Genomic DNA, 27763 nt, shown 5'->3' with positions numbered 1-27763 from the left:
TCAATGGACATATATGTTGCAGCAAATACATTACACTACACAAGCCCGGGAAACCTTAATAAAATAAAAAAAAGTCGTTATATTGCCCTACACATGAGCCCAGTGTATAGTTTATGTGCTGTATGTTAGGAAATGTAAGGGGGATGCTGGGTACCCCAAAAAGGAAAAGACGCTAGAATTTTTTGGGACTTTACAACTATTTTTTGAGGAAGTCCTATCTACTCTATTGCGCTTTGCCTGGTCTGAGGTAGCGAAAACAAGTCTGGCGCAAGAGATAATGTTCAGTAAAATCTGCATCTCCGTGAATTTGCAGAGTTACATCCGTTCGCCCTAGCGCAAATTCGCCAGGCGTTCGGGAGCGAAGTACCACTAGAGTCTGTCTCCTTCTCTAGCGAAGTTATGCCAGCGACCGTTAGTAAATCGGGCAAATACTGAAATCACGTCACGCTGGTGAATTTTCACCAGCGCCAGTCACTTCGTAGTGTTCTTTATTAATTAACATAAATTCCAGGGCAATAGGATGGACAGTAAAAGGCCAAGTAAATACTTTCAATTTATAGTTTTCCTTTCCCTACACTTGGAGCAAAAATGGCTTTTTAATTAGTAAAAAAAATAGAATACTGTGCCTGTATGTAGTAGTTTAAGACTTTGTTTCAAGAATAGTGTTTAAAGAAAGTAATGGCAAGTCAGTTAGCAGGATTTTTTCAACAAAGCTCTATAGCTATATACAGCTATGTAGACTACTGTTGTATATGTGAGTGATATTTGGTCCTCTTTAATATTCAGCCATATGACTTCCATTTACCTGCAAACGAGTTTTCATGTTAATATATCCTACACAACATTAATAGGTTGACCTTGGATACAATAAGGCCATATTCAACTTTTTCCCATGCCATTATGGAGAAAATATGAACACAGTCAGCTTTTCATTTATAGCCAGGGGTGCTCTACCAATGAGGTGATTTGAGGCTGTCGCCTCAGGCGGCAGTGCCCCACTAGGTACCAGGGGCAGCAAAAATGCTGCTCCTGGTACTTTAAGAGCGAATTTCCGGGGGAGGGGGGGCAGCAGCAACTGCTGCTGCCTCAGGTGGTGGAGGGGCCAGGATCGCCCCTGTTTATAGCTTACACATACAGTGTGAAAAAGTTGGAAATTAGTATGTTATAATTATTATTAATGTGGTCAGGTATTGTGCTGCAAACTTGCACCAGCCTTGTATTGTTAAAGTAAAAATGCAGTACATATATATATATACAATATATATATATATATATATATATATATATATATATATATATATATATATATATATATATATATATATATATATATATATATATATATATATATATATATATTCTCCAAGGCTACTGCACACACTTTTAGTTCAGCCACATACCCTCGTGCTCCCAGAAGTTCCAAAATATAGATAAGTGAATGCTGGTGCACACAGGGATTTTTTCTTCAGAGTCTGTTTTTATTTAATCAACGTTTCGATCCACCTCCGGGACATTTATCAAGATCTTTATCTTGATAAAGGTCCCGGAGGTGGATCGAAACAGACTTTGAAGAAAAAATCACTGTGTGCACCAGCTATATATAACAAACAAGGGAAAGTTGTGCTCACCACTAATTTTTAAAACCATTAGGCGGGGTGCAATGAGGCTGTGACCACAAAATACACAAAAAAGTTGGAAATTAGTATGTTATAATTATTATTAATGTGGTCAGGTATTGTGCTGCAAACTTGCACCAGCCTTGTATTGTTAAAGTAAAAATGCAGTACACTTTTCTTTTATTGTGTCAAGATGGAATGTCCCTAAAATGCAGTATACAAAGTACTGCTGCTTTATAGCAGATATGCTAGTAAAAAATGTTTTTTTGTGGCAAAACTACCTGCCTATCACCTCGCTTATGCAAAAACATGACGATGAGCCCTGCTTTTTTTGGAGTATGTGTCCAAAGCTAAAGAATAAAAATAAAACTTGCAATTTGCCACACCACTACTATTTTAGCCAAAGGGTAGGTTTTCTACTATAGTCATCCCTCTAAAATGCTTTGTCCTTTGTGCAAGAAAGATATATTTTTTCCCAGATGTTTCAGGTCACCCTTTATAGACCCGTTGCTACTTCTGCCTTTAGATCTATTTGTACAGAATCTGTAAAGGCAATTTTGTTTTTCTTTTTAAAGGCAGTTTTTTTTGGGATTTTTTTTTTAAAAAAATTTGAAAGCAGGTTACACATCTTAAAGGGGTTCTTCACCTTCCAAACAATTTTATTAATTCAGTTGTTTTTAGACTGCTCCCTAGAAATAGACTTTTTTCAATTACTTTTCATTATTTATTTTTTTACTGTTTTTCCAAAATCCATGGGGCATATTTATCAAGGGTTGAATTTCGAATTGAAAAAACGTCAATTCAAAAAGACCAACCGAAATTAAGTTGAAGTTTTTTTTTTTTTTTTTGGTCGAATAGGTCCATTTTTGATCGAATAGGTCCGTATTTGGCCGAATTAAAATCGTACGAATCGAATTAATAGCGCATCCGATCGAATTTAGTTTTTCCCCCAATTGACTCCAAGTAGGTTCTAGGAGGTCCCTCATAGGCTAAAACAGAAATTCGGCAGGTTTTAGATGGCAAATGGTCAAATTCAAATTTTTAAAGAGTACATGATACATTTGAAAATTCTAATTTTTGAATTCTTTGCAAATTCGAATCGAATTTGGACTATTTCCCTCAAAATTCGAATTTTTTTTCATTCGAAAATTCACCTCGACCTTTGATAAATCTGCCCCTAAGTTTAAAATTGAATGTTCGTGTCTCTGGTGTTTGAGTCTGGCAGCTCAGTAATTTAGATGCAGACTAAACTGTTACAATTTTGCAACATTTAGTTGATTTCTCAGTAGCATCTTTGGAGTAGCAACTATTGTATCAATTCTAACAGCTGCCTTTAATGAAATGCAGAGATTCTGCTCAGCAGGGACAAAAATAAGAAATGTATTATAACTAAATGAATCCAATTTAGAACAGTTTACAGGGTCTGCGACCCCCCTCCCAGGGCTGCTTAAGAAGGTAAAAAAAAAATACACTTGACACTTCAATATTAGAAAAACTGTGACACATAGAAAATAGAGAGTCATTAGAAAAAGTCATTATTTCTGGTGATCTATCTGAAAACTAGTTGTTTGAATTTGAACCACCCCTTTAAGCACAGAAATTAGTTGGTAATGAGTTACAAAGACAGTATGTTTTGATATTTCATATTCTGTTGGCTGTATATTTCCTTTGCCGGCTGGTATAGTTCTTATTTGTGGATGTGAAACACAATCACACAATTTTTTCTCTCATACCAGTTCATATAAAAATTCAATAGAAATGCCAAAGTCATCAAATCGCCCCAACTCATTCATTTAACATAGCTGCAGCCCTATTTGTCATCCAGTTAAGTGTGTCGTCTCTATTTGCAGTTTTTTCCTCCATCAGTAAAAGCAATCTTCATTTTAAGAATAATGCCATTTTATTTTAAGCCCATTTTATTACCTCTGCTGTAAAACCGAAAAAGTGGTCACGCAAGCAAATCTTCAGCTTGGCAAGATAATATTTTTTTCTCATTTAGAGCTCAGAGCCCTTACAGGCTTTATCTTGTACAATGCCTTAATCCACTTTTTTTTTTCTTTTTCCAATTCCATTTGGTAAAGTCATTGAATGTATGAAAGAGGGTTTATCAAGTGCTCATTATTTTCTTCAAATTGATAATGTCTTGTCAAGGTGTTCAGCAAGATGCAGTGTTATGTAAAACAATTATGTCTCTGTTGACAAGCGTGTCTTCATGTTGAATTATGTTTATCTGAATGTGGTTTTGGGTAAGAACTGTTATTATGTTTTTCTTTAAATGCCTAATTGGTTTTGTAATGGTTTAAAATAACACGTTTAGGACCTGATTTGTTTGGAAATCAATCATTTGGATAGTGCCTGATTTCACTAAACCAAAGGCGACGTGTGTGTGTATATAGAAAATAAATTAAATGTAAAGGTTGTTAACCTTTGTTGCTAAACAAGTCCTCAGAGTGTGTCCATGCATCAATGTACCCACACTATATACATGCAAACACGCCTATTTCTTAAATTCTCAGGATCTGGCTCTTCTTATAGCATGATTTACTAGATGTATGTGTATAACACAGATTTCCTATGTCCCAGAAAAATAACCGTGATTTAAACCTTGCACATACTTCACCTACCCTTCCATGTTAAGCCTACATCTAGTCCTTCACAGACTGCATATGTAAGGAAATCTGGGCCTGCTTGGCCATCTGGGCCTTGCCTTAGTGATCCTTTTACTTCTTTGAGTAAACTACTTTAAAGGAGAACTAAACCCTAAAAATGAATATGGCTATAAATGGCATATTTTCTATACTGAACTTATTGCACCAGCCTAAAGTTTCAGCTTCTCAATTGCAGCAATGATCCAGGACTTGAAAAGTTTCTGTGAAACTCACATGCTCAGTGGGCACTGAGCAGCAGTTGAGAAGCTAAGCTTAGGGGTCATCTCAAATTATCAAGCAGAAAATGAATTTGGCCTGTAGTATAAGCGGATGCTACAGGGCTGATTATTAAATTCTGATGTTCGTTGCATTGGTTTCTGTGCTGCCATGTAGAAATTATCTGTATTAATTACTAATCAGCCTTATATTGTGGCATTTATATTCTATGTGTACTGTATATTTCAATAATACGGGAAAGACTCTCATTTAAACCATCTATTCCAGAAATTATGGGTCTCCCTCTAATATGCTCAATACCTTTATGTACTTTTATGCCAACCTAGTAATGGGTTGGTGGGAGCGGTGCAGCATCAATGGATGGGACAACCCCTTCAGACATAACATTAAAACTTATCATTGCTATATAGATGATTTAATCTTGATATGGGAGGGTACTGGCAAGGAAGCTATTACATTTGTCGAGTATTGTAATACTAATCATTATAATATACATTTCACACATAATCTGCAAAAAAATGAGATTGAATTTTTAGACATCTCATTGAAGGGTATTATTCAGGATAGAATTGAATGTGATGTATATATGAAACCCATTACGAGGAACACAATACTGAGATGACAGTGGTCATCCCAGATCGGTTCTGGGGGGCATCCTGGTGGGGCAATTTTTGCGTCTAAGGTGCATTTGCACCACCTTAGATGCCTTCCAGAATCAAGCCATGGCACTCTGGGATCGACTCCTGGAAAGGAAATACGATAAAGTCATAAAAGAAGCCTATGAGAGAGCAGTGGCCACTTCTAGACAGGATCTCTTAAGTGGGTCCAATAAGAAGAAACAAAGTGGTAGACAGACAAGTAATGAAAAAAACAGAAAAAATTCACAAAAACTATTAAATGTACAGTCAACGTTGTTTATTACTCCTTACAGCAGCCAGGCCAACCAGATTAGGAAAATAATTAAGACTGGATGTCCTCAGAATGCTTCCACTGTTGGACCAGTCAGTCTTAAATGACATTAGATTTGTTTTCAAACGCAATAGAACCATTGCAAATATCTCCCCAAGTTTATATTCTCCAAAAAAAACAAAAAAGAAGGCAGTAAATGGTTAAACAAAAATGGATGTTATAAATATGGCAAAAATAGATGTAAGGTATGCAGACACATATTGGTAAAGGACAGCTTCCAGAGTAGAGTAACTGGGAAGAATTTCCCTATACGTAGTTACATTAATTGTGACTCTAAATGTGTTATTTATTTAGCCACATGTGATTGCGGCAAACAACACGTGGGTCGAACCTGCAGAACCCTAAAGGAACGGGTGCGAGAACACCTTACACCAATAGATTTAAATGACTTCGATCAAGCCAGTCATAACCACAGAAGAATTTCAGCCATAAGTAAACATATTATGTTAAAACACAATGGCAATTTCGGCTTAATAAAATTCCAAGGTATTGAATTTGTTAAACTAGGAGTGAGAGGAGGAGATTTGCAGAAAGTGATAGACCAGAGGGAGGTACATTGAAAACACGCCACCCACAAGGGTTAAATAGTGATTGGGAGGTCTCAAGTTTTCTTTAAATTAAATATACAAGGATAGGAATATTACCGAAAATACCCTCAAACATAGATTCCGACTATTGTAGAACATTATTTAGGAATCCCTTTGATTATAAAGTGAAATATGTAAATTTTAAAGGATATATTGTTTTAATTGTATACACTATATAAGGTAGAGAGCTAGGACTAGACTCCACCTCTGATGAAGTGCCAAAGAGAGGCACGAAACGCGTCAGGTGACTAGGCACGTTATGGTTTAGTTAAAAAGCTCCAGGAAGATACCTGTTTGTGTTTTTAAAGATGCTTGGCAATAAAGACTTTTTTTTATTCAAACACTACCCGTGGGTGTTAAAGGCTCCAGTCTATCTATTATCACTTTGGTCTTCATCAAGACCAAGACAGCGACTTTGTGCAGTCTTGCAGACTTAAAAACCGGAGCATGCACATAATGATGCTTCTCTTGCCTGCCAATATCATTGCTGACCTCCCGATTGCCACCTTCCAAACTAAAAGCGTCAAAGTAAACTAAATCTCTTGCTTGAATTTCATTGCAGTGCAAAGCTCTGCGGTTTGCTTAGCATCTTAGCTGAATCTGTAGTTGTGGCTAACACTGCACTACAGCAAAATTAAGTGATATCACATCTGCACAGAAACTTGTTTATTTGTTTGTACTGCGCATGTGCCACTGTGGTGCAGCCTGCTCAAAAGGTTTTGCCATCTTGATGACACACATGGAAACAATGGCTACTGCTTCCTATGTGCTGTGGAAAATTATGGCAGGTTTAGAATTCGTGAAGAAGGCCCAATACTGGGAAGACCAGATAGTGATTCAGTAGTGCTAGTGGGTAGGTTTACAATGATCTAGTTTAAAAAAAAAATGCCTTTCCTTGTCCTTTAACTTTTAGTATGATGTAAAGAGTGATATTCTGAGACAATTTATTTTTTGTGGTATTTGAGTTATTTAGCTTTTTATTCAGCAACTCTCCAATTTACAGTTTCGGCAATCTGGCTGCTAGGGTCCAGATTACCTTAGCCACCATGCATTGATTTGAATAAGAGAATGGAATCTGAATAGGAGAGGCCTGAATAGAAAGATGAGTAATAAAAGGAACCAATAACAATAAATGTGTAGCCTTACAGAGCATTTTTTAAGATGGGATCAATGATCCCCATTTGATAGCTAGAAAAATCAGAAGGCAGCAAGTAATTCAAAAACTATAAAACAAAAACAATAAAGACCAATTGCAAAAATGCTTATTCTATAAAAAAAATAACTTAAATGTGATCCAGCCCTTTAATGGACATGCTAATTATTTCATACATTGTTTGCTGGCTGGAAACATGTTCAGTAGATTTGGAGGCTCCTGCTTCTGAGAAATGTATCCGTACGTTTTTATAAAACTGGCTTCAAACAAATCATAAACTGTAAGTCAACTGCCTTTGCCTGTGCAGCCAAAGCAGAATAGCTGGCTTTGTCAGAAATAAAAAGTTGTGCTACTTCTCAGTAAATATGGCCATGAGTGATTTGCTATTGATTAAGTGCTAAACAACAAATTAAACGTTACGTTTTGAAAACTGTTCAAGGTTTAGTACCAACATTTATCTTTAGACAGCTTCACAGTTTTATTAGATAACAAGTTGTCTTAGATCAGCAAATGCTTCAATCATTTACATCAATATAAAGGAGGGGGCGGGAAGGAAAGGTCATTCTTGGCAGTAAGGCCCAGACTTGAGTAGATTCTCCTACTATACCTAATGAAACCATCACCCAGTAATATTCAATAATAGACTGTTGACTGATTTACTCAAAGCGCCACTTTGCCTCATTTTCATTTTCCCATAGGAGCTGTCAGATGAAAACAATAAATTGATACTGACGCATTACAGGTTTTTAAAGGCGAATGTCAATATCATTTTGAAAGGTTTCCTTGCGCTAATCCAGTATGTTAAACAAATACTTTACCTACCTGTGATTAATTTGAGTTTTCGGGTTTCACAACTCTATCTCAAATTGTTTTTCCATTTTTCCATTTGAATTTTTTCCTTAAAGGAAAACTATACCCCCCCCAAACAATGTAGGTCTCAATAAAAAGATATTGCATAAAACATCTCGTATGTAAAAACCTGCTTCATGTAAACAAACCATTTGCATAATAATATACTTTTCTAGTAGTATGTGCCATTGGGTAATCATAAATAGAAAATTGCCATTTTAGAAAACAAGGGCCGCCCCCTGGGATCATGCGATTCACTGTGCACACAAACATAACAACAAACCATATGTGTTGGGTCATATGAACCAATTAACAGACAGAGTTGTGTCTTTTGCATCAACACTTCTTCCTGTTACAGTTAGAGCTGCAGTATTTCTGGTCAGGTGATCTCTGAGGCAGCACACAGACCATCACGAAATGGGGGTTCAAGGCAAGAGATGTAAAAGGGCACGATTTACTTAAATATATATTCCAGTTTGTTAAGATTCTTTAATATGCCATATGCCACGTTATATGATATAAACTACATGTTGCTTAAGTATTCATTTTGGGGGGTATAGTTTTCCTTTAAATAAGAAACCATTTCAGTTGTTAGTTCATTCGAGGTATTAAAAACTCTTAATATTTGACCTTTGATAAATAACCCACAAGGTGTTAGTCTGAACACATTAAAATAATGTTGCTCTAATTGACAGTAAATTCATGCGTTCAGATTTTTTTATAGCGACACTGACCTATTCCTATAAAGTCTCCATTGTTCCATGGCTACCTTGCCGCAACTGCTGGGATAGGTGAATTATTTGCAGCACAAATTTCAAGTAGCCATAGTGGTTCCATTTTAGTTTATGTACATGGCTTACCAGATATTATGTTTCCTATTATTATGATTAATATTAAGAAGTACAATTTCACAGTGCTATACTATAGAAGGGATTATACATCAAGCAACTAGCATGCACTCTTGTGTACACTTTACAACAGCATGTGTAATTGTATACTTGTATAAGATACCTGTGATTTATTTCTCTGTTAAAACTAATTTAGTGTTTGCTTGTCTGACCGGTTTCATTTGTGTAATAATTTGACGCAAATCTGTTGATTTCTGGCGGCAACCAGATGGTCAAGACACAAGCATTCAAACTCTGCTTACTAATTTTGGGCCTTATACATAGGCATTTGAATGTATGGCTGAGTGCATCTTAAATGCATCAAAACTTATATATTGCATTTGATTAGATATTTTTTTTAAAACTATGGTGTGTTTTTGATAGATCCAAAATGCTTGTCTCTATTTTTAATACATTGTAAACATGCATCAAACTCGTGTTGCATTGAAAAATGCAGTAAATCCCAGATCTGATAAAACACAGGTCTGAATGCTTGTGGATTCAACCCGGGTGAATAAAATGGAATCCATTATCTCATGATTTGCTGTGTTGAAACCTGCTTCTCAAACACATGCCTAACCAGTGTCGGACTTACCTATCAAGATATCAGGAAAACTCCCGGTGGGCCCTCCGGCTCCATTGTGTCTTGTTAGTCTATATCTTAGTCTTTGCTCTATACTGTATGAGAACAAAAAGTAGTAATGGAGAAAGGCTAGATGATTGTATAAAGAAGTATGATAATGAGAAGAGACAAATAAGAATAAACATGAGGAGAAAAGGAAAACTAATGTGAAATATGGTTTTCTGGTGGGCCCCTGGCATCCGAGTCCACCACTGTATCCAATGCATGAAAAAAGGGCATGTGTGTAAGAGCCCTTTGGATTACCTTGAAAGTGAAAATAACAGCTAAGCTCTTGCCATTTTGTTCAACTGGTTGTATATTTTTACTCAGCACTAGACTAGAGGCAATGTGGTAGATCCCCCCCAGCTGATTTTCGTGTGTGTGTGTGTGTGTGTCTTTAATACGGGCAGAGCTGCCACATACGGGGCCCTCTGAAGGTCCAATATCTGCCACATGTCAGCCAAGATTGAAAATCCTGTTGGCCAAGCACTGTGGGTCTCTTGTATAATCCAATCATTGTCCCTTTGTGTAGGTGAACAAAATGGACAGAGATCCACTGTTTGGCGACCGAGGCAAATCTCAGTGAGCATGGCCACCTTTACTGTAATTGCGCATTCCATGTTGTTGTGCCGCTTTGTAGCAAGTTTTGTAATAAGAATAACAAATGTTTCTGTTCTCAATTAATCTGCTTTCTGGACAAGTTAAGCAAATGGTTAAACAGTTGCGAAAATATAAAATTGAAGACCAAGCTATCTTTTATGCCTGCCAGTGCAATAGACTGACATTAAAATTCCAGGCAATAATATGAGTTCTCTGGAAATTGCACATTGCTTAGCACATTATGCCTTTAGCGACTGGCCACATGATGACGATGAACCCCATGATGGCTCAATTTCTACTACTACCTGGAACCATGTAAATACTCATCACAAAGTTCCGGCAAGAATGCGAATCGCAGACGGGATGGCATATGTATCGCTTCGGTTTTCTGAACCTGCTCAAAGTTGAACTTCGGAAAATGAAGGAACACGTGTGCCTTCCCGCCAGCAAGAATGCGAATTGCCTGCGGGAACGCATTTTGAGGCGATTAGTCGCACGCAGTAGAGAAGATTTGTCACTTGGCGACTAATCTCCCCGTGTGCCACCACCCTAAGAGCTGGTAAAAACGAGAAAGGATAAAATATGCAGAATTTCCATATTTAAATTCCTTAACAAATTAATTCAACTAAAAACAAAAAAAATGTTCCTTTCATAAAATGCAGTTAGGCAGGTTTTCTATAGACCTGAAAGGCTGGACTTGATGAACTTAACTTACTATGTCAGTCATGATATGATTTCCTATGATACCACCACTGAAATAATCTCATGTAAACCACAGTGAATTACCACTGTGGGCTGTGACATGTGGCATTTTGTACACATAGAGAAAATGCTCTGCTTTGTGGATGCTTGAATTGCCATAAGTAAAACAAATTTCAGTGCATGGAAAAGTATAAAGACGTTTTCGCATGATTACGAGGTTTGAGTGCTTTACATTTGACGAGTCTTTTCTGCAGTTTTGTTGCCGCGATAAAACACCATGTTTTCCTTTGTCCTGTATGTACTTTAAATTATGACCCTTTTTAAACAAAAACTGAATATTCAGTATTGGGATGACAACCATTAATACATTTAGACTTTTATCAGTATGTGTCAGCTGGTATGAATTCTCTACATAAGTACCCCTAACGAGAGAGAGAGAGAGAGAGAGCTCTCTTGAGAATGAAATCTATTCTTTGCTTGCAGTAAGCAATAGTAATTTATTTGATTATGTGTGCCATGCAAAGTGGTGCAGCTTGTGCAGGTTAAATTGCACTCAGCTTTGCATATGCATCACCACCAGAGTTCCTAATAGCTGATGAAGAATAATTGACGTGCAGTATAATCCTTAATCTGTTAGTGTTAAATCCATTTCTTAGCGAGACATGATTGAGAGTGAAGCAGTAACTGATCAGCTAACTCTGGATCAATTGCTTCTTGTCTAGGAAATAACTATGTGTCAAATGCAGAGTCTGCAAGGACTATCTAACCAGAGATGCCACACTGTCTACTATATGCATTTAAAAAGAGACACCTTATTGATTTGCTTACTCTATTTAAAAAAAAAAATTACAGGAGATGTATTGTTATAGTGCACATACGTGTTATCTGAAAAAAATAATTATCTTTATTACTAAAGGCTTTCCTGCCAATACATTGAGAGTATTATATAAATATAAAAATCACAAGCAAATAATAGCACGGAACAGATCCAAATAAGAAATTGAAAACCTTAAAACTTAATTTTTGCTTATTAACAAAAAGTATATTTTGAGGAAAAGAAAAAATACGAATGTTCGTAATTCAGCCCCTTAGACAAATGCCAAGGAAGGCCAACAAAAATGTGAATGATGATATTACCTGGAATGTGGCTACAAGTTTCAACTCACTACAAGATTCTTTGATTTCTGTAATTGCATGTTGCTTGTTATACCTACAACTCTGCTAAACCCTACTGCAACATGTAATCCTACATGGTTAACTTGCAGGAGTACAAATTGTGTATGCAGTTGAAACGAGCAGAGAATTTGGTATGGTTTGGAGATAAAAAGCCTTCACTGTTCATCTGCAATGGATTGTGAAATGCAGAATCAGTCAAGGGGGGAAACTTGTTGGTAGCCACTACTGCAATTAGATTGTACCTGACAAAGTGCCCCTCTGTCACAGCACTTATATCTTTTGCATTTACCAATATTTAAATGTGCCATCCTGTTAACCATTTGCAAATAGCTGCTGCTATTTTATATGGTTATGTTTTCGGCCTCATACTTATTATTGTTATTGTCCTTATTTTTATTATAGTAGTGACACATTTTACAGGTTTATTAAAATATCACCTTTACATTACTCTGGACAGAATGTTTCACCCTTGATTTAGGCTTGTACCATATAGGAGCCAAGCCAGAAATAGATCTGGTCTCCTGTAGGCCAGTTATGTCTCATGTAGGCCAGTTATGTCTCATGTAGGCCAGTTATGTCTCATGTAGGCCAGTTATGTCTCTTATAGGCCAGTTATGTCTCCACTGGAAACAAGTAGCAGCTACTAATTCACTGACATTCTTCTTTGCCATTTCTCATAAGTCCTGCCGATTGGCTGTCTTGGCCTTTCTCAATGAAAAGTTGCCTTTTCTCAACCCAGGACAAAATCATCTTGGATGGGGAATTAACCACCAAAGCCATTAGTTGTTGGACCAGTCTTTGTTAATGGAGACTCTCAGAAGTATTTATATTTTTTCAGCTATCCTACTTTCATTTGGTTATAGTAATGCAAACCTCAGACATTTTTCCAATTTATAGAACTTTGTGTGTGACAGTATTTTCATTTTATTTTGCAGTAAACAGAAAAAAATACACTTTGCTTTTCTTACTGTGATCAGGTGGGTGCTAATGATGTGTGGGTCAGGAAAAACTCAACCTGTACCCAATCCTAACCCCCAAAATGTTGCCATTGTAGGACTCGCACCCGATCTGTACCTTCTTGCTCTGTAAGGCACTTCTGTAATTCCCTGGGCTGATCCGCACGCAACCCTAACCTACAATGGCTGGCCAAATTTTAACCTTAACCCCCCAACCGATGATTGACCTGCGGGTCACTGTGGCATTGGGTCAACCTGCACATCACTAGTAGGTGCTGTATATGGACTCTGTATAAACATAGGTACTGCAGTGGTTTGCATTGCTGGGTCAGTTTTGCCCAGGACTTTATCTGCAAGTAGTTTGTATGCTCTCCCTGTGTTTGAATGGTTTTTCTACAGATGCTCTAGGTTCCTGATAACAAACAGGCTGGTTTATTGTCTCCTGATGAAGTTCATATCTGTACAATAAATTAGGGATGCACCGAATCCAGGATACAGTTCGGGATTCGGCTAGGATTCGGCCTTTTTCAGCAGGATGCGGATTCGGCCGAATCCTTCTGCCAGGCTGAACCGAATCCGAATCCTAATTTGCATATGCAAATTATGGGTGATTTTTTTTTTGTCACAAAACAAGAAAGTAAAAAATGTTTTCCCTTTCCCACTCCTAATTTGCATATGAAAATTAGCATTCGGATTCCGTTCGTATTCGGCCGAATCTTTCATGAAGGATTCGGGGGGTTTGGCCGAATCCAAAATAGTGGATTCGGTGCATCCCTACAATAAATGGACCTGAGATTTTAAGATTTACGGGATCTGGGAATAATACAATCAATGAATCATCTCAGAACTTGCTTTAACTATACAGTATAAATATATATACAGTAAACTTTTATATGTGTGTGCTTGTTCACGTGAGATACACGAACAGGTTTTTATTGCTGGGTACTGTAGGAATACATAGGCCTTTATTATAATCCCTGTACTATAATAAAGTAAGCAATGTAAATGGCTTTATAGCATCTCCTCTTGTGTTTCCATTCCCCCTTCACTGTACCACACACCAACTGGAGTCAAGCAGCAAACCTGGCATATGGTGAAATACCCCAGAGTTTTTCTAGGCTTAGTCCTGGCAAGTCTTTGCTAGAAGTGATGATTATTTAGCATATATCACATTTCATGCTGAATCTAAAAGGTGAATGAAACAGTGGCAGCATTTCAGCATCACTAGATAAACATTTTTCAGACAGCTGCTGCATTAGATTCTGGTTAATGGTCTTTTACCCAGCTGGAATTCAATCCATCCCGCTGCTCATTTTTCTCACACACCAGTAGCGCAGAGCGCCAGGTGTATCTTTTGGCGTGTGAAGATTATTTACTGTGTGCAGAATAATGTTATTACAGCAGCACTTTCATTACCGTCCCAATATATTTGGGATTATTCTGTTGTAGATGGCATATCTAAAAAAGTTTATTGAAAGGAATTAACACTCGTTTGTGCATTACGTCTTAACCCCAGTTGATTTTTTTTTGGTCAAAACTTATTTTTCACATTTTTGAACGAAAAAAATAAAATTTTCCGAGATGTATTATAGCTTGAATCTGAAAATACACCATCTAAAACCTGTCGAGGTTATGTAGGAGTCAATGGCAGAGGTCCCTTGAACCATTGTAAGATGGTTTTGTCCAAAAACTCGAATAATTCGAGCAATTTGAGTTTTTTTCCATGGAGAATTCGATTAATTTGAGTATTTGTGTTTCAGAACTCAAACTCGCAGAATCAAGTTTTTTCCATTTAAGTTTTTTTCTTAAATAAGATGAGATTAGAGTTGCGAGTTCATTAGAGGGATAAATTCTAACACTCAATCTTTGATAAATAACCCCCTTAGTTTCAGGCTGGCCTGGAGGCGTACTGAGAAATATCCCAGTAAGAGCTTGCCCTTCTAACCTTCCCTGCGAGCCACTACACATTTATTACCATCCTTGAGCAAACTGCAGTGCTAACAATGCGGAGATGCCAACATCAGAGCTTAGTGCATCTTGGCCATGCTGGTAAAATATTAATCAGTAGTTAACTCTAACACTATTGGCAAGCAAGTAGGTTTGTTTGTAAGTGTTTTGTATTCCTGACACTTTGGTTCTGCTTAGATTATACAAGCCTCAACCTGGCAGCTTTTGTACTTTGCACATTGAGTTTGGCTGCCCTGACATGGAAGGCAGAGGCCTGTGGTCATTTGCAGATAGATTTAGATCCAAATGAGAGGGGGGAGGCACATAGGTGTCCCTTTACCCACTCCCTTCCCACCCAACCTTGCATGTCGTTCCAAAGGCACAAGGTAGGGGAGAGAAGGATGCAGGGCCCACATTAGGCTGAGCTGCATGTCCTGGTTCTGCTCTCTCTGAACCGAGTGCCTGATTTTTCCTGTAATAATAAAATAGCACTTATAATTGATGGTAACTTTGTATAAATTAGTTTTCTTGGCAGAACAATTCTGAAATGTGTTTGAGGAGTATAAAATCAAGGTGATCCGAATTATAGAAAGAAAAAATAGGTCTTACTAGTCACTTACTAGTCACATGCCCGATGTGAGGCGAACCTTAACCAAGGTTAATCCACTAAAGGCTGCCGGACCAGACAACATTTCTGGTCTTGTGCTCAGAGACTGTGCTGATCAGCTGGCTGACGTCTTCACTGACATTTTCAACACATCACTAAGCCAGATGATCATCCCCACATGCTTCAACTCCACCACCATTGTTCCAGTGCCAAAGAAATCTTCAGTAACCTGCCTGAATGACTACCGCCCTGTTGCACTAACCCCGGTCATCATGAAATGCTTCGAGAGACTTTTGATGGCACATATCAAGAGCACCCTCCCCCGCTCACAGGACCCACTACAATTTGTATATCGGCCAAGCAGGTCAACTGAGGATGCCATATCTTCTGCTCTCCACCTCTCACTAACTCATCTGGACAAAAAAGACAGTTATGTGAGAATGCTGAGAGGCCTCAGTCTGTTCGTATTGACGACAACGTTTCCAGCCCCATCAGATTGAGCACAGGAGCTCCTCAAGGATGTGTTCTCAGCCTGTTGTTGTACACATTGCTGACACATGACTGCATAGCTAGACACAGCTCAAACCACATCATCAAGTTTGCCAATGACACAACGTGGTGGTGCTCATCAACCACAACGACGAGTCAGCGTACAGAGATGAGGTTCAGCAGCTGGAGGTCTGATGCAGTGAGAACAACCTGTCACTGAATGTGGATAAAACGAAAGAGATGATTGTCGACTTCAGGAGAACTCGCCCTGCTCACACACCATCAACATCAACGGCTCCACAGTAGAGACAGTAAAGAACACCAAATTCCTGGGAGTCCACATCTCTGATGACCTCACCTGGACCACCAACACCGCCTTCATCACCAAAAAGGCTCAGCAGCGTCTTCACTTCCTAAGACGACTGAAACGGACCAGCCTTCCGCCTCCCACCCTCACAGTGTTCTACAGGGGCACCATAGACGAGCTGCATCTCCATCTGGTACAGTAGTGCCATCACTGCTTACAGGAAAAGTCTACAGCGGACTGTCAGAGCAGCTGGCAACATCATTGGAGTGGCTCTTCCATCACTGTAGGACATCTTCCACAAGTGCTGTGCAAGAAAGGCCTCCTGCATTGCACTGGACTCCACACACCCCTCACACGGACTGTTCACGCTGCTCCCATCCGGCAGACGCTTTCGCAGCATTAAAGCCCGAACAACCAGGCTGCACGAAAGCTTTTTTCTCAAGTGATCAGACTCCTCAACTCACTGCCTGCCCTCCCACTACATTCCAGACACACTTGAACTGTGAACTTAAATTTGTGAACTGTTGTGCCTTTTTTTTTGTGATATGTACTAGCTGGAGCTACGTCGTCTCGTCTCACTGTGTATTCGTATACTGCTGAGATGACAATAAAGTTTAGTTTCTTTGACTTTTTTGCTTAGTGGAAACAGTAAAAAAAAAATAAGCTGTCTTTTTTTTTCCTGGTGGTTTGTGAATGAACTTTTTTTTTTTTTTTTTTGCTTCACGGGAATCTAAAAGAAAATTGTTTGTGGTTTAGTTATTTGAATGACTGATAAAAAGGAATAGGAAATGGCATGACCAGAAATGTTATAATAAATTCTCAATAAATATAAAGTTAGAATAAATTCTAATAATGCAAAAGGTACCAGAACAGAGGTTTTAAAGAGCCTTTGTAGTTTCAAGAAGAGACAGAAGAAAACAAGACAGTATGTGAAAGACTTGCCCCAATGCATCAAACACATGCCTACTGTAGCTCTATACTTGCTTCTTAGCCAGGTTACTATTGTCAACATCTAATTGGCTACCATGGGTGCCATCTATGTAGATAGAAAGAATTGTATTAAGGGAATTGTCTAAACAAGACTTATTTATATATATATATATATATATATATATATATATATATATATATATATACGGAATTGTCTATTTTTAAATGTTTGGCACAGTTTCAATTGAACAGAGTTGGGTTTTGTGAGTTAGAGGGTGTTTCTCAATGTAAATTGACTTTCCTGGGGCAGTTTGGAAATGTTAGGAGGTATTTTATATCAGAGGATGTTTACAATAACCCTGTATATATGGTACATTACAAAGAATTGTGAGGGTTTGATTATCCATCAAACTATAATGATGTCTGAAGCAAAGATAGGCAGCTTTGAGATGTTGATGGTGGTGATGATTAGCTACAATTTCTGAGATCCTCTGAGAGTTGTGGAATGGCAGCTCTATACATAAATATAGAAAATATTGTAAAATTCCAGCACGCAAGCAGATCTTTGTCCGATCCGGCCATCTAAATGGTGAGCCAAAGCAGACTTAGCCAGTTGCTTGCCCCTCCCCAAACCAGTGATTTCTTCATATTGGAGGCACTTACTACATATTTTTGCCTCCAGGTTTTATGGTTTAGTCTGCAATAGCATTCTGCTTCCTATGAAATCATTATTCATTAGCATTCTTCTCTTACATGTGGTTCCTGATCAGCTGATGCACAAGACATGCACCTAGCCGTGGTATAGGTTAACTCAGATTTATTTTTTGACCAATCAGTTATGGTGTGATTTCACCAGAATGTATCTGCTTATGGGAGGCCACCAACATACAGACTATCACACAGCTGTATTTGAATTGTTAAAAAAAAATGTCCATGTGCTGCCAGGTTTACTTGATTATAATACACATGTTTGTTTTGTGGTGCTGTGTTCCTCGTTTCTTCACAGGCCTATTCCATAGTGACAGGCTGTTATACCCCATGGATCGCCAGTTTATATGAAACCTTTTTTATCTTTGCATAATTTCTATTTTAACACATTTTGCCAGTTAAATTCCAGTGCTGGTAATAACTTTATAATCACAGAAAACAATCAAAATATATGCCAAATGGGTATTTAATTGGACACCAAGCTGCACATAATAAACGGCAATCTGCTTTCCTGTGGGATACAAATTACTGGGTAAAATGTCACCATGTTCTTGCTCTCTTTGAGGAAAAACAGGTTGATTATGTTTAATGTCCTATTTCCATATTCCCTGAATCATATGTTTCCCTTCAAGTTTTAACACTTTCTCTATTGTGCCATTCTACGTCCTATGAAATAATTATTGTTACAGAATTGATTTGACATTGTTTTTAAAACTTTGTATTCTATTGAGAGAAAACTTTATGATGGGAACAAAAAGTTGAAAGATTGAAAGATGAAGGTCCCAGTGCTGCTGACAAAAACATACCCAGTCTTATGTGACCACCTTTTCTTCTGTGGAGAAATGAACCTGACTATAAAACAGGAATTATTTTTCCTATAGACTCACAAGAGCAAACATCTTTTATGTGCTCTTAGTGTGTTTGCTGTTACATATTATACATGTGCTTTGCCAAAGATTCGTCCAGTCATTTTGTTTTTGAGGTACAGGTATGTGACCGGTTATCCAGAATGCCCCGTACTGGGGTTTTTCAGATAAAGGGATTTTTCTGTCATTTGGATCACTGTACATTAAGAGGGTTATTGATCAAAGGTCGTATTTTAGAGCTTTTTTTAGATCTCAAATGAACTCACAACTGGAAGTGAACTTGAAGTAAACTTGAATCAGTGTAGTCAGGGTGGAAAACTTTAATACTCTAATTGATCAAGTTTTTTGACGAAAAAAACTCAAACATCATGAAGGTTACAAACATCTTCAGTTTGTTCAAGGGACCTCTGCCATTGACTTCTACATGACATCAACAGGTTTTAGATTTTTTTTTTCAGATTCAAACTATTTCCAGCTTCAGGGTATAATAAATCTCTAGAAATTCAAGTTTTGACCCTCAACAACTCAAATTTTTCGTGGAAAAAACAACTCGGCCTTTGATAAATAACCCCTTAAGTCTACAAAAAAAAAGTAATTTAAACATTAAATAAATCCTATAGGATTATTTTAACTCCAATAAGGATTAATTGTATCTTCGTTAGGATCAAGTAAAAGGTACTTTTTTTTTTATTATAAAGAAAAAGGAAATCATTTTCAAAAAATTTGGATGAAATATAGTCTTTGGGAGACAGATCCCATACCTTTACCTTTTATACCTTGGTAAATAAAGAGTGAGTAAATGAGAAAACAATAAAAACGCTGACTTCACTGGAAGAAGTTGTGTTTGGCTATTATGTTAGACATCCAGTCACTCCAGCCTTTATTGATTACATTCTTGGCTAACTAACTATATTAGAAACATTTTTTATTTTGCACAGCCAGTTTTTATTTTTACACTGAATTGTTCCTTTAAGGTGGCCATACAAAGAGAGACCTGAATAGTATTCTGGCCCACTAGGCTTGTGTGAAGATGAGCAGCAGAGCCGAAGCTGACTGATCAAAATTTTTCATCAGGGTTAATAATCCTTGATCCCTGAGGATTGCAGGATTATCAACCTCCTGACTGGTAATACATGCCCAGATGGTCTGGCATTATAGTCAGAATCGGCCAAACTGCCCAGCTCTAGAGGTATGTGAGGTTATTTACCTAGGGGTCAATTTATCATGCTGTGTAAAAAGTGGAGTGAAGCATTACTGGTGATGTTGCCCAGAGCAGCCAGTCAGCAATTAGATGTCAACAGTTAGAAAGCAAAAACAAGATCCAATTGGTTGCTCTGGGCAACATCACCTGTAATATTTCACTTCACTTTTTATACAGCATGATTTACAGACCCCTTTGGCTCTTACTGTGGACACCTTTTCTGCGAAAAAATACCAGCCGTCCTGCCTTTGACATCTTCCTTATCTATTAATACATATTATTGTTCTCATTAAATCTGAAAAAATAAAAGATAATTCATGTTTTGAAATAGAGCCTAGTTTTGTAGGCAGTAGTGTGAACACTGTCCCCTAAAGGTGGCTTGCAGTCCATATTACAGGCGTTTTATTTTTAAAGGTTTTTACCATTTGTTTTCCTTTTTAAGGACAAGGAAAGTTAAACTAAAGAAGTAGCTAGAAATGTTGTACATTATGTTTTGGGCTTCTGTGGGCTTCTGTACCAGCCAAAGACAACCACTGCCCTTTAGCAGTAAAGATCTGTGTCTCCAAAGATGCCCCAGTAGCTCCCCATCTTCTTTTCTGCTGATTCACTGCACATGCTCTGTGCTGCTGTCACAGACTGAGCTTAGGGATCCACTCACAATATACAGTACACATAGAATAGAATGTAGCATCAGCTTATATTACAGACAAACCTCATTCTCTGCTTAATGATTTGTGACGACCCCTAAGCTCAGCTTCTCAGCAGCTGCTCAGAGCCCACTGAGCATGTGAGTGTCACAGACACTTTCCAAGATGGTGACCCCCTGTGACAAGTTTGATGTCCTGGATAATTGCTGCTATTGAGAAGCTGAAACTTTAGGCTGGTGCAATAAGTTCACTATATAAAATATGGCCTTTTTAGCCCTATTCATTTTTAGGGTTTAGTTCTCCTTTAATAAATTGAACGAAATACTTGTAGCTCAGCTGGGTGTAATTTAGCAAAGTTCAACTTACTTTTTAGTAACAAGAAATGAATGCTTTACAGAAAAATGCAGCTAGCTGCCTGAAATAACTTCCAGGGCCTGTGCCAAGTGTTGGCAAATAAAGTTAATTAGCCACTTCTCCTGCGCTGACTTATTCTTTGTCTCAATATTGTGTTGCTTAATGCAAAGCAGAACTTTAATTGAGAGCTATACTGTCAAAAGCTTAATAAAGGTATATAGTTTTTAAAGCAAAAATAAATACTCATAACACTGAATTTAAAAACACTTTATTGTAATGTAATGTTGTATCTTAATTATGCCATGAAATATTGTCCCAAAGCTCCCTGTTTAATTCAATTATAATCTCTGTTTAGGATTATGACTGAACTGATTTAAAATTGACTATAGTTATCCTGTATTTGCTTTAACGGAAATTGAATAATAGCAAATATTTTAAAAATGTGCACTTGCAATAGAGTTTTTTTAAAAAAAATTTTTTTATTTCAATACTGAATGCATTTTTATTATGTTGAGCACTCTCCTCCAATTAGTGTGCTGCCATTTAAAGTAGTTATATAGAGACAGATAAAAGCTGCTGACTTATTGGCCTATATAGGGGCCCTCTTTAGGACTGGTCAAACCAATACTGGCTGAGACAAGGAGTGGTGCAGATATTCATGCGCCACACTATGATTCAATTGTTGACCCGGGACCCATTATCAAGCTACATTTTTTACTTCTCTGCTTTAATTTCAGAAAGGGCAATAGCACGTCATGAAGTACGGGAAATAGAGCAGCGGCATTCCATGGATGGCTCCCGACAAGAAATTGCGCTTGATGATGATGAAGATATTTTAATAATTTACAACAGAGTTCCAAAGACTGCCAGCACTTCCTTTACAAATATTGCCTATGATCTGTGTGCAAAAAATAAATACCATGTGCTTCATATAAACACAACCAAAAATAATCCAGTTATGTCTCTTCAAGATCAGGTAAGATGAATATCTAATATTGTTGGTGGTCAAATTTAGGCTGATGTCACACAAAGTGGTTTCTCCTTTCTGCCAGCGAAAGTTCTCAAAATGCCTGTAGCTCATCTTGTTGACTTTAATGGAAACCGCCTGTCAATGCAGGTATAGGCAGCTTTTGTTCAGTAAAATATGAATGCAGAGCCTAGGTTGGTTAAACTTTTAAAAGAGAACTAAAGCCTAACTAAAGAAGTAGCTAGAAATACTGTTGTACCAACTCAAGGCAACCACAGCCCTTTAGCAGTAAAAATCAGTGTCTCCAAAGATGCACCAGTACCTCCCCATCTTCTTTTGTGCTGATTCACTACTTTGTGCTGCTGTCACTTACTGAGCTTAGGGACAGACTCACTATATACTGTTTATTCAGAATAGAAATGTCACAATATAAGGCTGATTGGTACTTACCGGTAATACATATAATTACTACATGTCAGCTCAGAAATGAGCACAGTTCACATTAGAATTTAACAATCAGAATTGTATCATCAGCTTATATTACAGACAAACCTCATTTTCTGTCTGATAATTTGCGACAACCCCTAAGCTTAGCTTCTCAACAGCTGCTCAGAGCCCACCAAGCATGTGAGTGTTGCAGACACTTTCCAAGGTGGCGACCCCTGTGACAAGTTTGAAGTCCTGGATCATTGATGCTATTGAGAAGCTGAAACTTTAGGCTAGTGAAATATGGCATTGTTAACCCTATTAATTTTTAGTGTTTAGTTCTCCTTTAAATCTAAGCGTATCTCTCCATTGTTGGATTACTGAGAGCCGAATGCCCTTACCACTTTGTGTTTAGGCAGCTTTTAGCTTAAAAAGTCAGTGGCACGCAACATGTGTGGTTTTGGGCAGTTCACCATTGGAAGAGTATTTGAAATTAGCGACATTTTTAAAATTATCTAATGTTTTTCCTTTTTGTTTCTTTTGCACAAATTCAACTGCTGCATTATTGACCTTTATGTTGTGTTCTTGCAATATGTAACAATCCAGCAACCCAAAAGAACACTAACAACAAGGATGACACAATATAGCAAGGCCAGTGTGCTGCTTGAAATGTACATGTCTTTGCATAATCTTCTCCCAGTCTCCCGAAGTAATGCTAATAAACCATTTATCTTCAGTTCACTCCCCACAGATCTTAGGCACATATTTCTTACATCAGCAATTTATAAAATACCAGTTTAAGTCCAAATATAGCTAATGTACATATTGATCTTGTGGGAAATTGCTTTTTAAAGTTCATAAATATGTATTTAAAATGTTCATGCCTTTGCAGAACTTAAGCTATTTTCAGTGGATTTGCTGATTTATCAGTGTTCGAGTTTCTGTGTGTGCGTAAGGCCTCATTCCCTTGAGTTCTGTTTTGCGAAGGAAAAAGACCCTACAGCCTTTCTGTTTGTTAAAGTGGCACAAAGTAACTGCTGTAATGTTAGTAGGAGTGCTGTTTAACAATGCTGAACTCTTCACAAAGATACCCAATGGCCCTTAATCCAGGTCTCATTTACTACTTACTACTGCTGGATCTTAAAGGAGAAACAAACCCCTTATTTAAAAAAAAAAACCCTACCCCACATAGACCCCCCCCCCAGCCTAGCTGCTACCCCAGGCAAATGCCCCTAACTTTTTACTTACTCCTCGGTGCAGATTCAGGGGTCGGAGTTCACGGCAGCCATCTTCTGGGTCTTCGGTAATCTGAGAATGAGACCGGTTTATCGGCGCATGCGCAGTTGGAGCAATTTCCCGGTTCGCGACAACTGCACAAGTGCCGGAAGAAGACACGAAGATCCGGAAGATGGCTTTTTTTTTTTTTTTGACTTGGTGTGGATAATCTGAAGGTGCAGTTACAGACATGGCCCGTCAGGCTCATACTTTCTTTTGCTTACAACAAACATTGGAAAAAGTATATAGGATCAAATCCTGGAAGTTCTTCTTGGAAGCACAGGTTAAAAAAAAATACACCGTTCCATGTATACTGACGCTGGCAAAACTAAATAACAGTAATAATAATAATAATAATAATGTGGTATGCAATATATATCTGGGCCCATATTTTGTTAGTAGAGTCTATGGTAAACTGGAGGACTAAACATGATGCTGCTGCAAGCATGGCTGATATTTTATTCTCTTTACAACAAGCAGAGGACAAGGATTAACATCTTGTTTATCATATTCATTGACTTTCAGTGCTTTGTAGTTCTGGTTGGGGGGTCTTCTTTAGCATGGGCAGTATGTTACTTCATAAAACTTTAAACACATCTATTGATTGTTACTTAATCTGTGCTTTGGTGAAGGCAGGGCCGGGCCAAGGTATTTTGGCACCCTAGGCACAGGCTTCAATCAGTGCCCCCCACCCGGTCCTGCATTACCATTTCCCACTTTAACATTCATATTCACCTATCATATTGCCCCCATTTATACCTGTGCCAACTGCAGTCAACCCCACATATTGCCCCCAATATGTACCTGTGCCAGCAGCACCCAAAAAAACACAATATTGCCCCCAAATATTTACCTGTGCCAGCAAGAGCCAAAAATCCATCATATTGTCCCTAATGATCTGTTTACCTGTGCAAGCAGCAGCCAAGATATTGCCCACAAATATGTACCTGTGCAGCTACCAAGAGGGAGGTGGAGAGTGCCTACAGTACGAATCATGGGCAAGAAGGGGTTGGAAAAGGTGGTTTATACAACTGAAAAACTATTAAAGGCCATGCAAACCAGGATTTTAAAAAATTTCCCTTTAAAAGTGTGCCCCCACATGATTGCGCCCTAGGTGGGTGCCTACTCTGCCTACCCCTAGTTCCAGCCCTGGGTGAAGGATTCTGGACTCAACATGTAGTCAACATGTATACCTTCCTAAGCATAAGCTTCCCACTTTGTATGTTTTTCTTTGGGAACATGCACATAGGCTTCCACAAATTGTAATATGTTTCTGGTAGGGTTGCCTTCTAGCCGCTAAAATTCATGAAAATCCTGGGCCAATATTACAAATTTGTGAAACCTTCTCTCTCTGCCACTGGCCTGCCCATTTACACTCTGATCTGGCCCAATTCTTACCTCCTTTTCTGACCCTTTGAGGTCACTGGTTCACCCCAATGTCACTTAGTGCCCCCAGCTGGTAACTAAAAAGTGACAACCTTAGTTTCAGGTATGGTTTTTTTCCATTCCATAGTCCATAAGGTGCTTTCCCTGCTGCTTTGCCAGGCAAGCAATTTTAGAGAGAGGTTTTGCAATTTTTGCATAACGGAGCATACTGTCAATGTGTTGGTGAACAAACATAGCTGTTGTGTACCCAACCGTATATAGTTTGGCTTATGTTAATGATAAGTGCTGAACATGCAGATATATAATATAATGAATATACTGAAGAAATTGTGTTCAGTGTCGGACTGGGACACCAGGGGCCCACCAGAAAACCTTAGACCAGGGGCCCACCAAAAAACTTCAAACTAGGGGTCCACTCTCAGTACTATTTTCTTCCTCTCCTCACTCAACCTCTATTCGCCTAGTCTCTTTTCTTTACACACTATAACCTATTATTCCATCTATTAAGCCTTTTTTCTCATAGAAATAAGGAATGACCACAAAATAGTCCAAATATTTAGCAGCATGAGGGCCCACTGACACCTGGGCCCACCGGGAATTTTCCTGGTATCCCAGTGGGCCAGTCCGACACTGATTGTGTTTTATATTATTTTACTGGAAATGTGTATTTTATCTATATGTGTACAATACAGGTATGGAACCTGTTATTCAGATTGCTCGGACCTGGGGTTTTCCAGATAACGGATCTTTTTATAATTTGTATCTTCATACCTTAAGTCTACTAGAAAATTGTGTAAACATTAAATAAATCCAATAGGCTGGTTTTGCTTCCAATCAGGGTTAATTATATCTTAGTTTGGATCAAGTACAAGGTACTGTTTTATTATTACAGAAAAAAAAGAAAATAATTAAAAAAAAAATGAGGATTATTTGATTAAACTTGAGTCAGAGAGATGGCCTTTCTGTAATTTGGAGCTTTCTGGATAACAGATCCCATACCTGTATTTAGAACTTCAATCTCAATGATTGTTGACTGTTAGAACATAAGGGTTGAGTTATGCATAGATTCCAGATGATCCATAACGATTTTAGAATTTATCCTTTACAATAATGATTCTTAGATTGAGGGGCTGATTTATTAAAAATCGAGTTGGATTTTTTTCACAATAAACCACGAGTATGAATATACTTGAGAATATTTTTTGTAACCTTGAATAGTTGCTATTTATTAAAGAATAAAAGCACAAAAAGCTGCCAGAAAAAAAATTGCAAGGTTGTATAGAAGTCAATGGGAATATTTATTATCTGACAACTTTATTTATTTTCCCAGTTTATTAAAACATTTGAGATTTTCAGCCTCATTGAAAATAAATGGGACTGAGATTCTCACTGGCATACAACTTTTTTATTTTTTTGCCACTTTTTTTCTTAAATAAGCTAACCTTCAAGAAAAAAGTCACACAAGTTTTGTTTCCTTTTTTTTCTGCGTTCTTTTCCTCGTCCGCATTTTTTTTTTCATGAACTCGGATTTTGATAACTCTGCCCCTTAGTGCGCAGATTCAATTCTGATGTTTATTAAATTAATTGTAAAGAAAATATCATTGTCAATAATTTTCTTTGGGTTATAACCTCTAAATATTCCTTTTGTTGCCTTTTCTGTTAGAAACAAAACACTGTGTGAAAATAAGGGGAAAGTGGAAAATAAGTGGATGATGCTTTTGTGTGGCTTTGTTATCTTGCTGCCATTTCCGACCAATTATTTATTTTGTTTCTTCAGAAAATGTCAGGCCTCGCAAAGTGAATCTTTTGTTTTAATTCCCTTTTCTGGTAGTCCTGCATATTGTGCCGCACTCTTCTGTTTTGTAGAATTATTGCAGGCAATTATTTTTCGTAGGTGCTCCTGCTGTGCTTTGTACCTAATTATTTCTGTGAAAAGTCATCTGGAGCAGGGCAGAGAATTTTATAGGAAACATACTAAATTAAATATTCAAATAACAGGGATAGAGAAATATAGGGCATAACCTCTGCCCTGGCATGCTATTTACTTGCCTTGAATTATAGTATAACTATATCATTTGTTTTATAGTTTTCAAGGGCGGTAAAAAAAGAAAAAAGAAATGTACAGTTCTCATGTTGGGCCAGAATGCACTCATCCCTCCTGCTTATGTTCAGCTACAATTTCCAAGATGCTCTCATGCATGGGGCTGCTGAGAACTGCTGTTGAGCAACGGGCTGCAGATTGATATTAACTTTAAGAATTAAAAGTTAATAAGCACTTTGTACCCTAAAGAGAGACAAATCATAGATCCCTCTCCCCCTCCAATTTCAACATAAGATCTAAAATACAACTGCAAAAGAAGTTATTAAACACATTTACCCTATTTACTGTACTTGAAGCCTAATCACTGAAAGTCACAGTGACATCAAAAAATGAAAGTGTTTTAAAGTAATTAAAATATATTGCAGTATTGCCCTGCACTGGTAAAACTGGTGTGTGTGCTTCAGACACACTAATATAGTTCATATAAATACGCTGCTGTGTAGGCAGCCATTCAACGGAAAAAATGCAGAAGCTCTGTAGAATATTATTGATTTCTACAGAGTTTAAGATCCAAATGACGGAAAGATCCTTTATCCAGGAAACCCCAGGT

General features: G+C 37.8%; 1 protein-coding gene across 1 annotated transcript in view; it reads left to right on the top strand.

Moving 5' to 3' along the window:
• Nucleotides 1–27763, top strand: part of hs2st1.L (heparan sulfate 2-O-sulfotransferase 1 L homeolog) — a 78002-nt gene that overhangs the window by 35299 nt on the left and 14940 nt on the right. Inside the window, 1 exon segment of the mRNA NM_001090279.1 lies at nucleotides 21796–22034. Coding sequence (NP_001083748.1) covers nucleotides 21796–22034 — 239 coding nt within the window.

The sequence above is a fragment of the Xenopus laevis genome, chromosome 4L (assembly GCF_017654675.1).
Source record: "Xenopus laevis strain J_2021 chromosome 4L, Xenopus_laevis_v10.1, whole genome shotgun sequence".
NCBI classification, from domain to species: Eukaryota; Metazoa; Chordata; class Amphibia; order Anura; family Pipidae; genus Xenopus; species Xenopus laevis.
The sequence above is the reverse complement of the archived record's forward strand: the minus strand, read 5'-3'. Positions and strand labels throughout refer to the sequence as shown.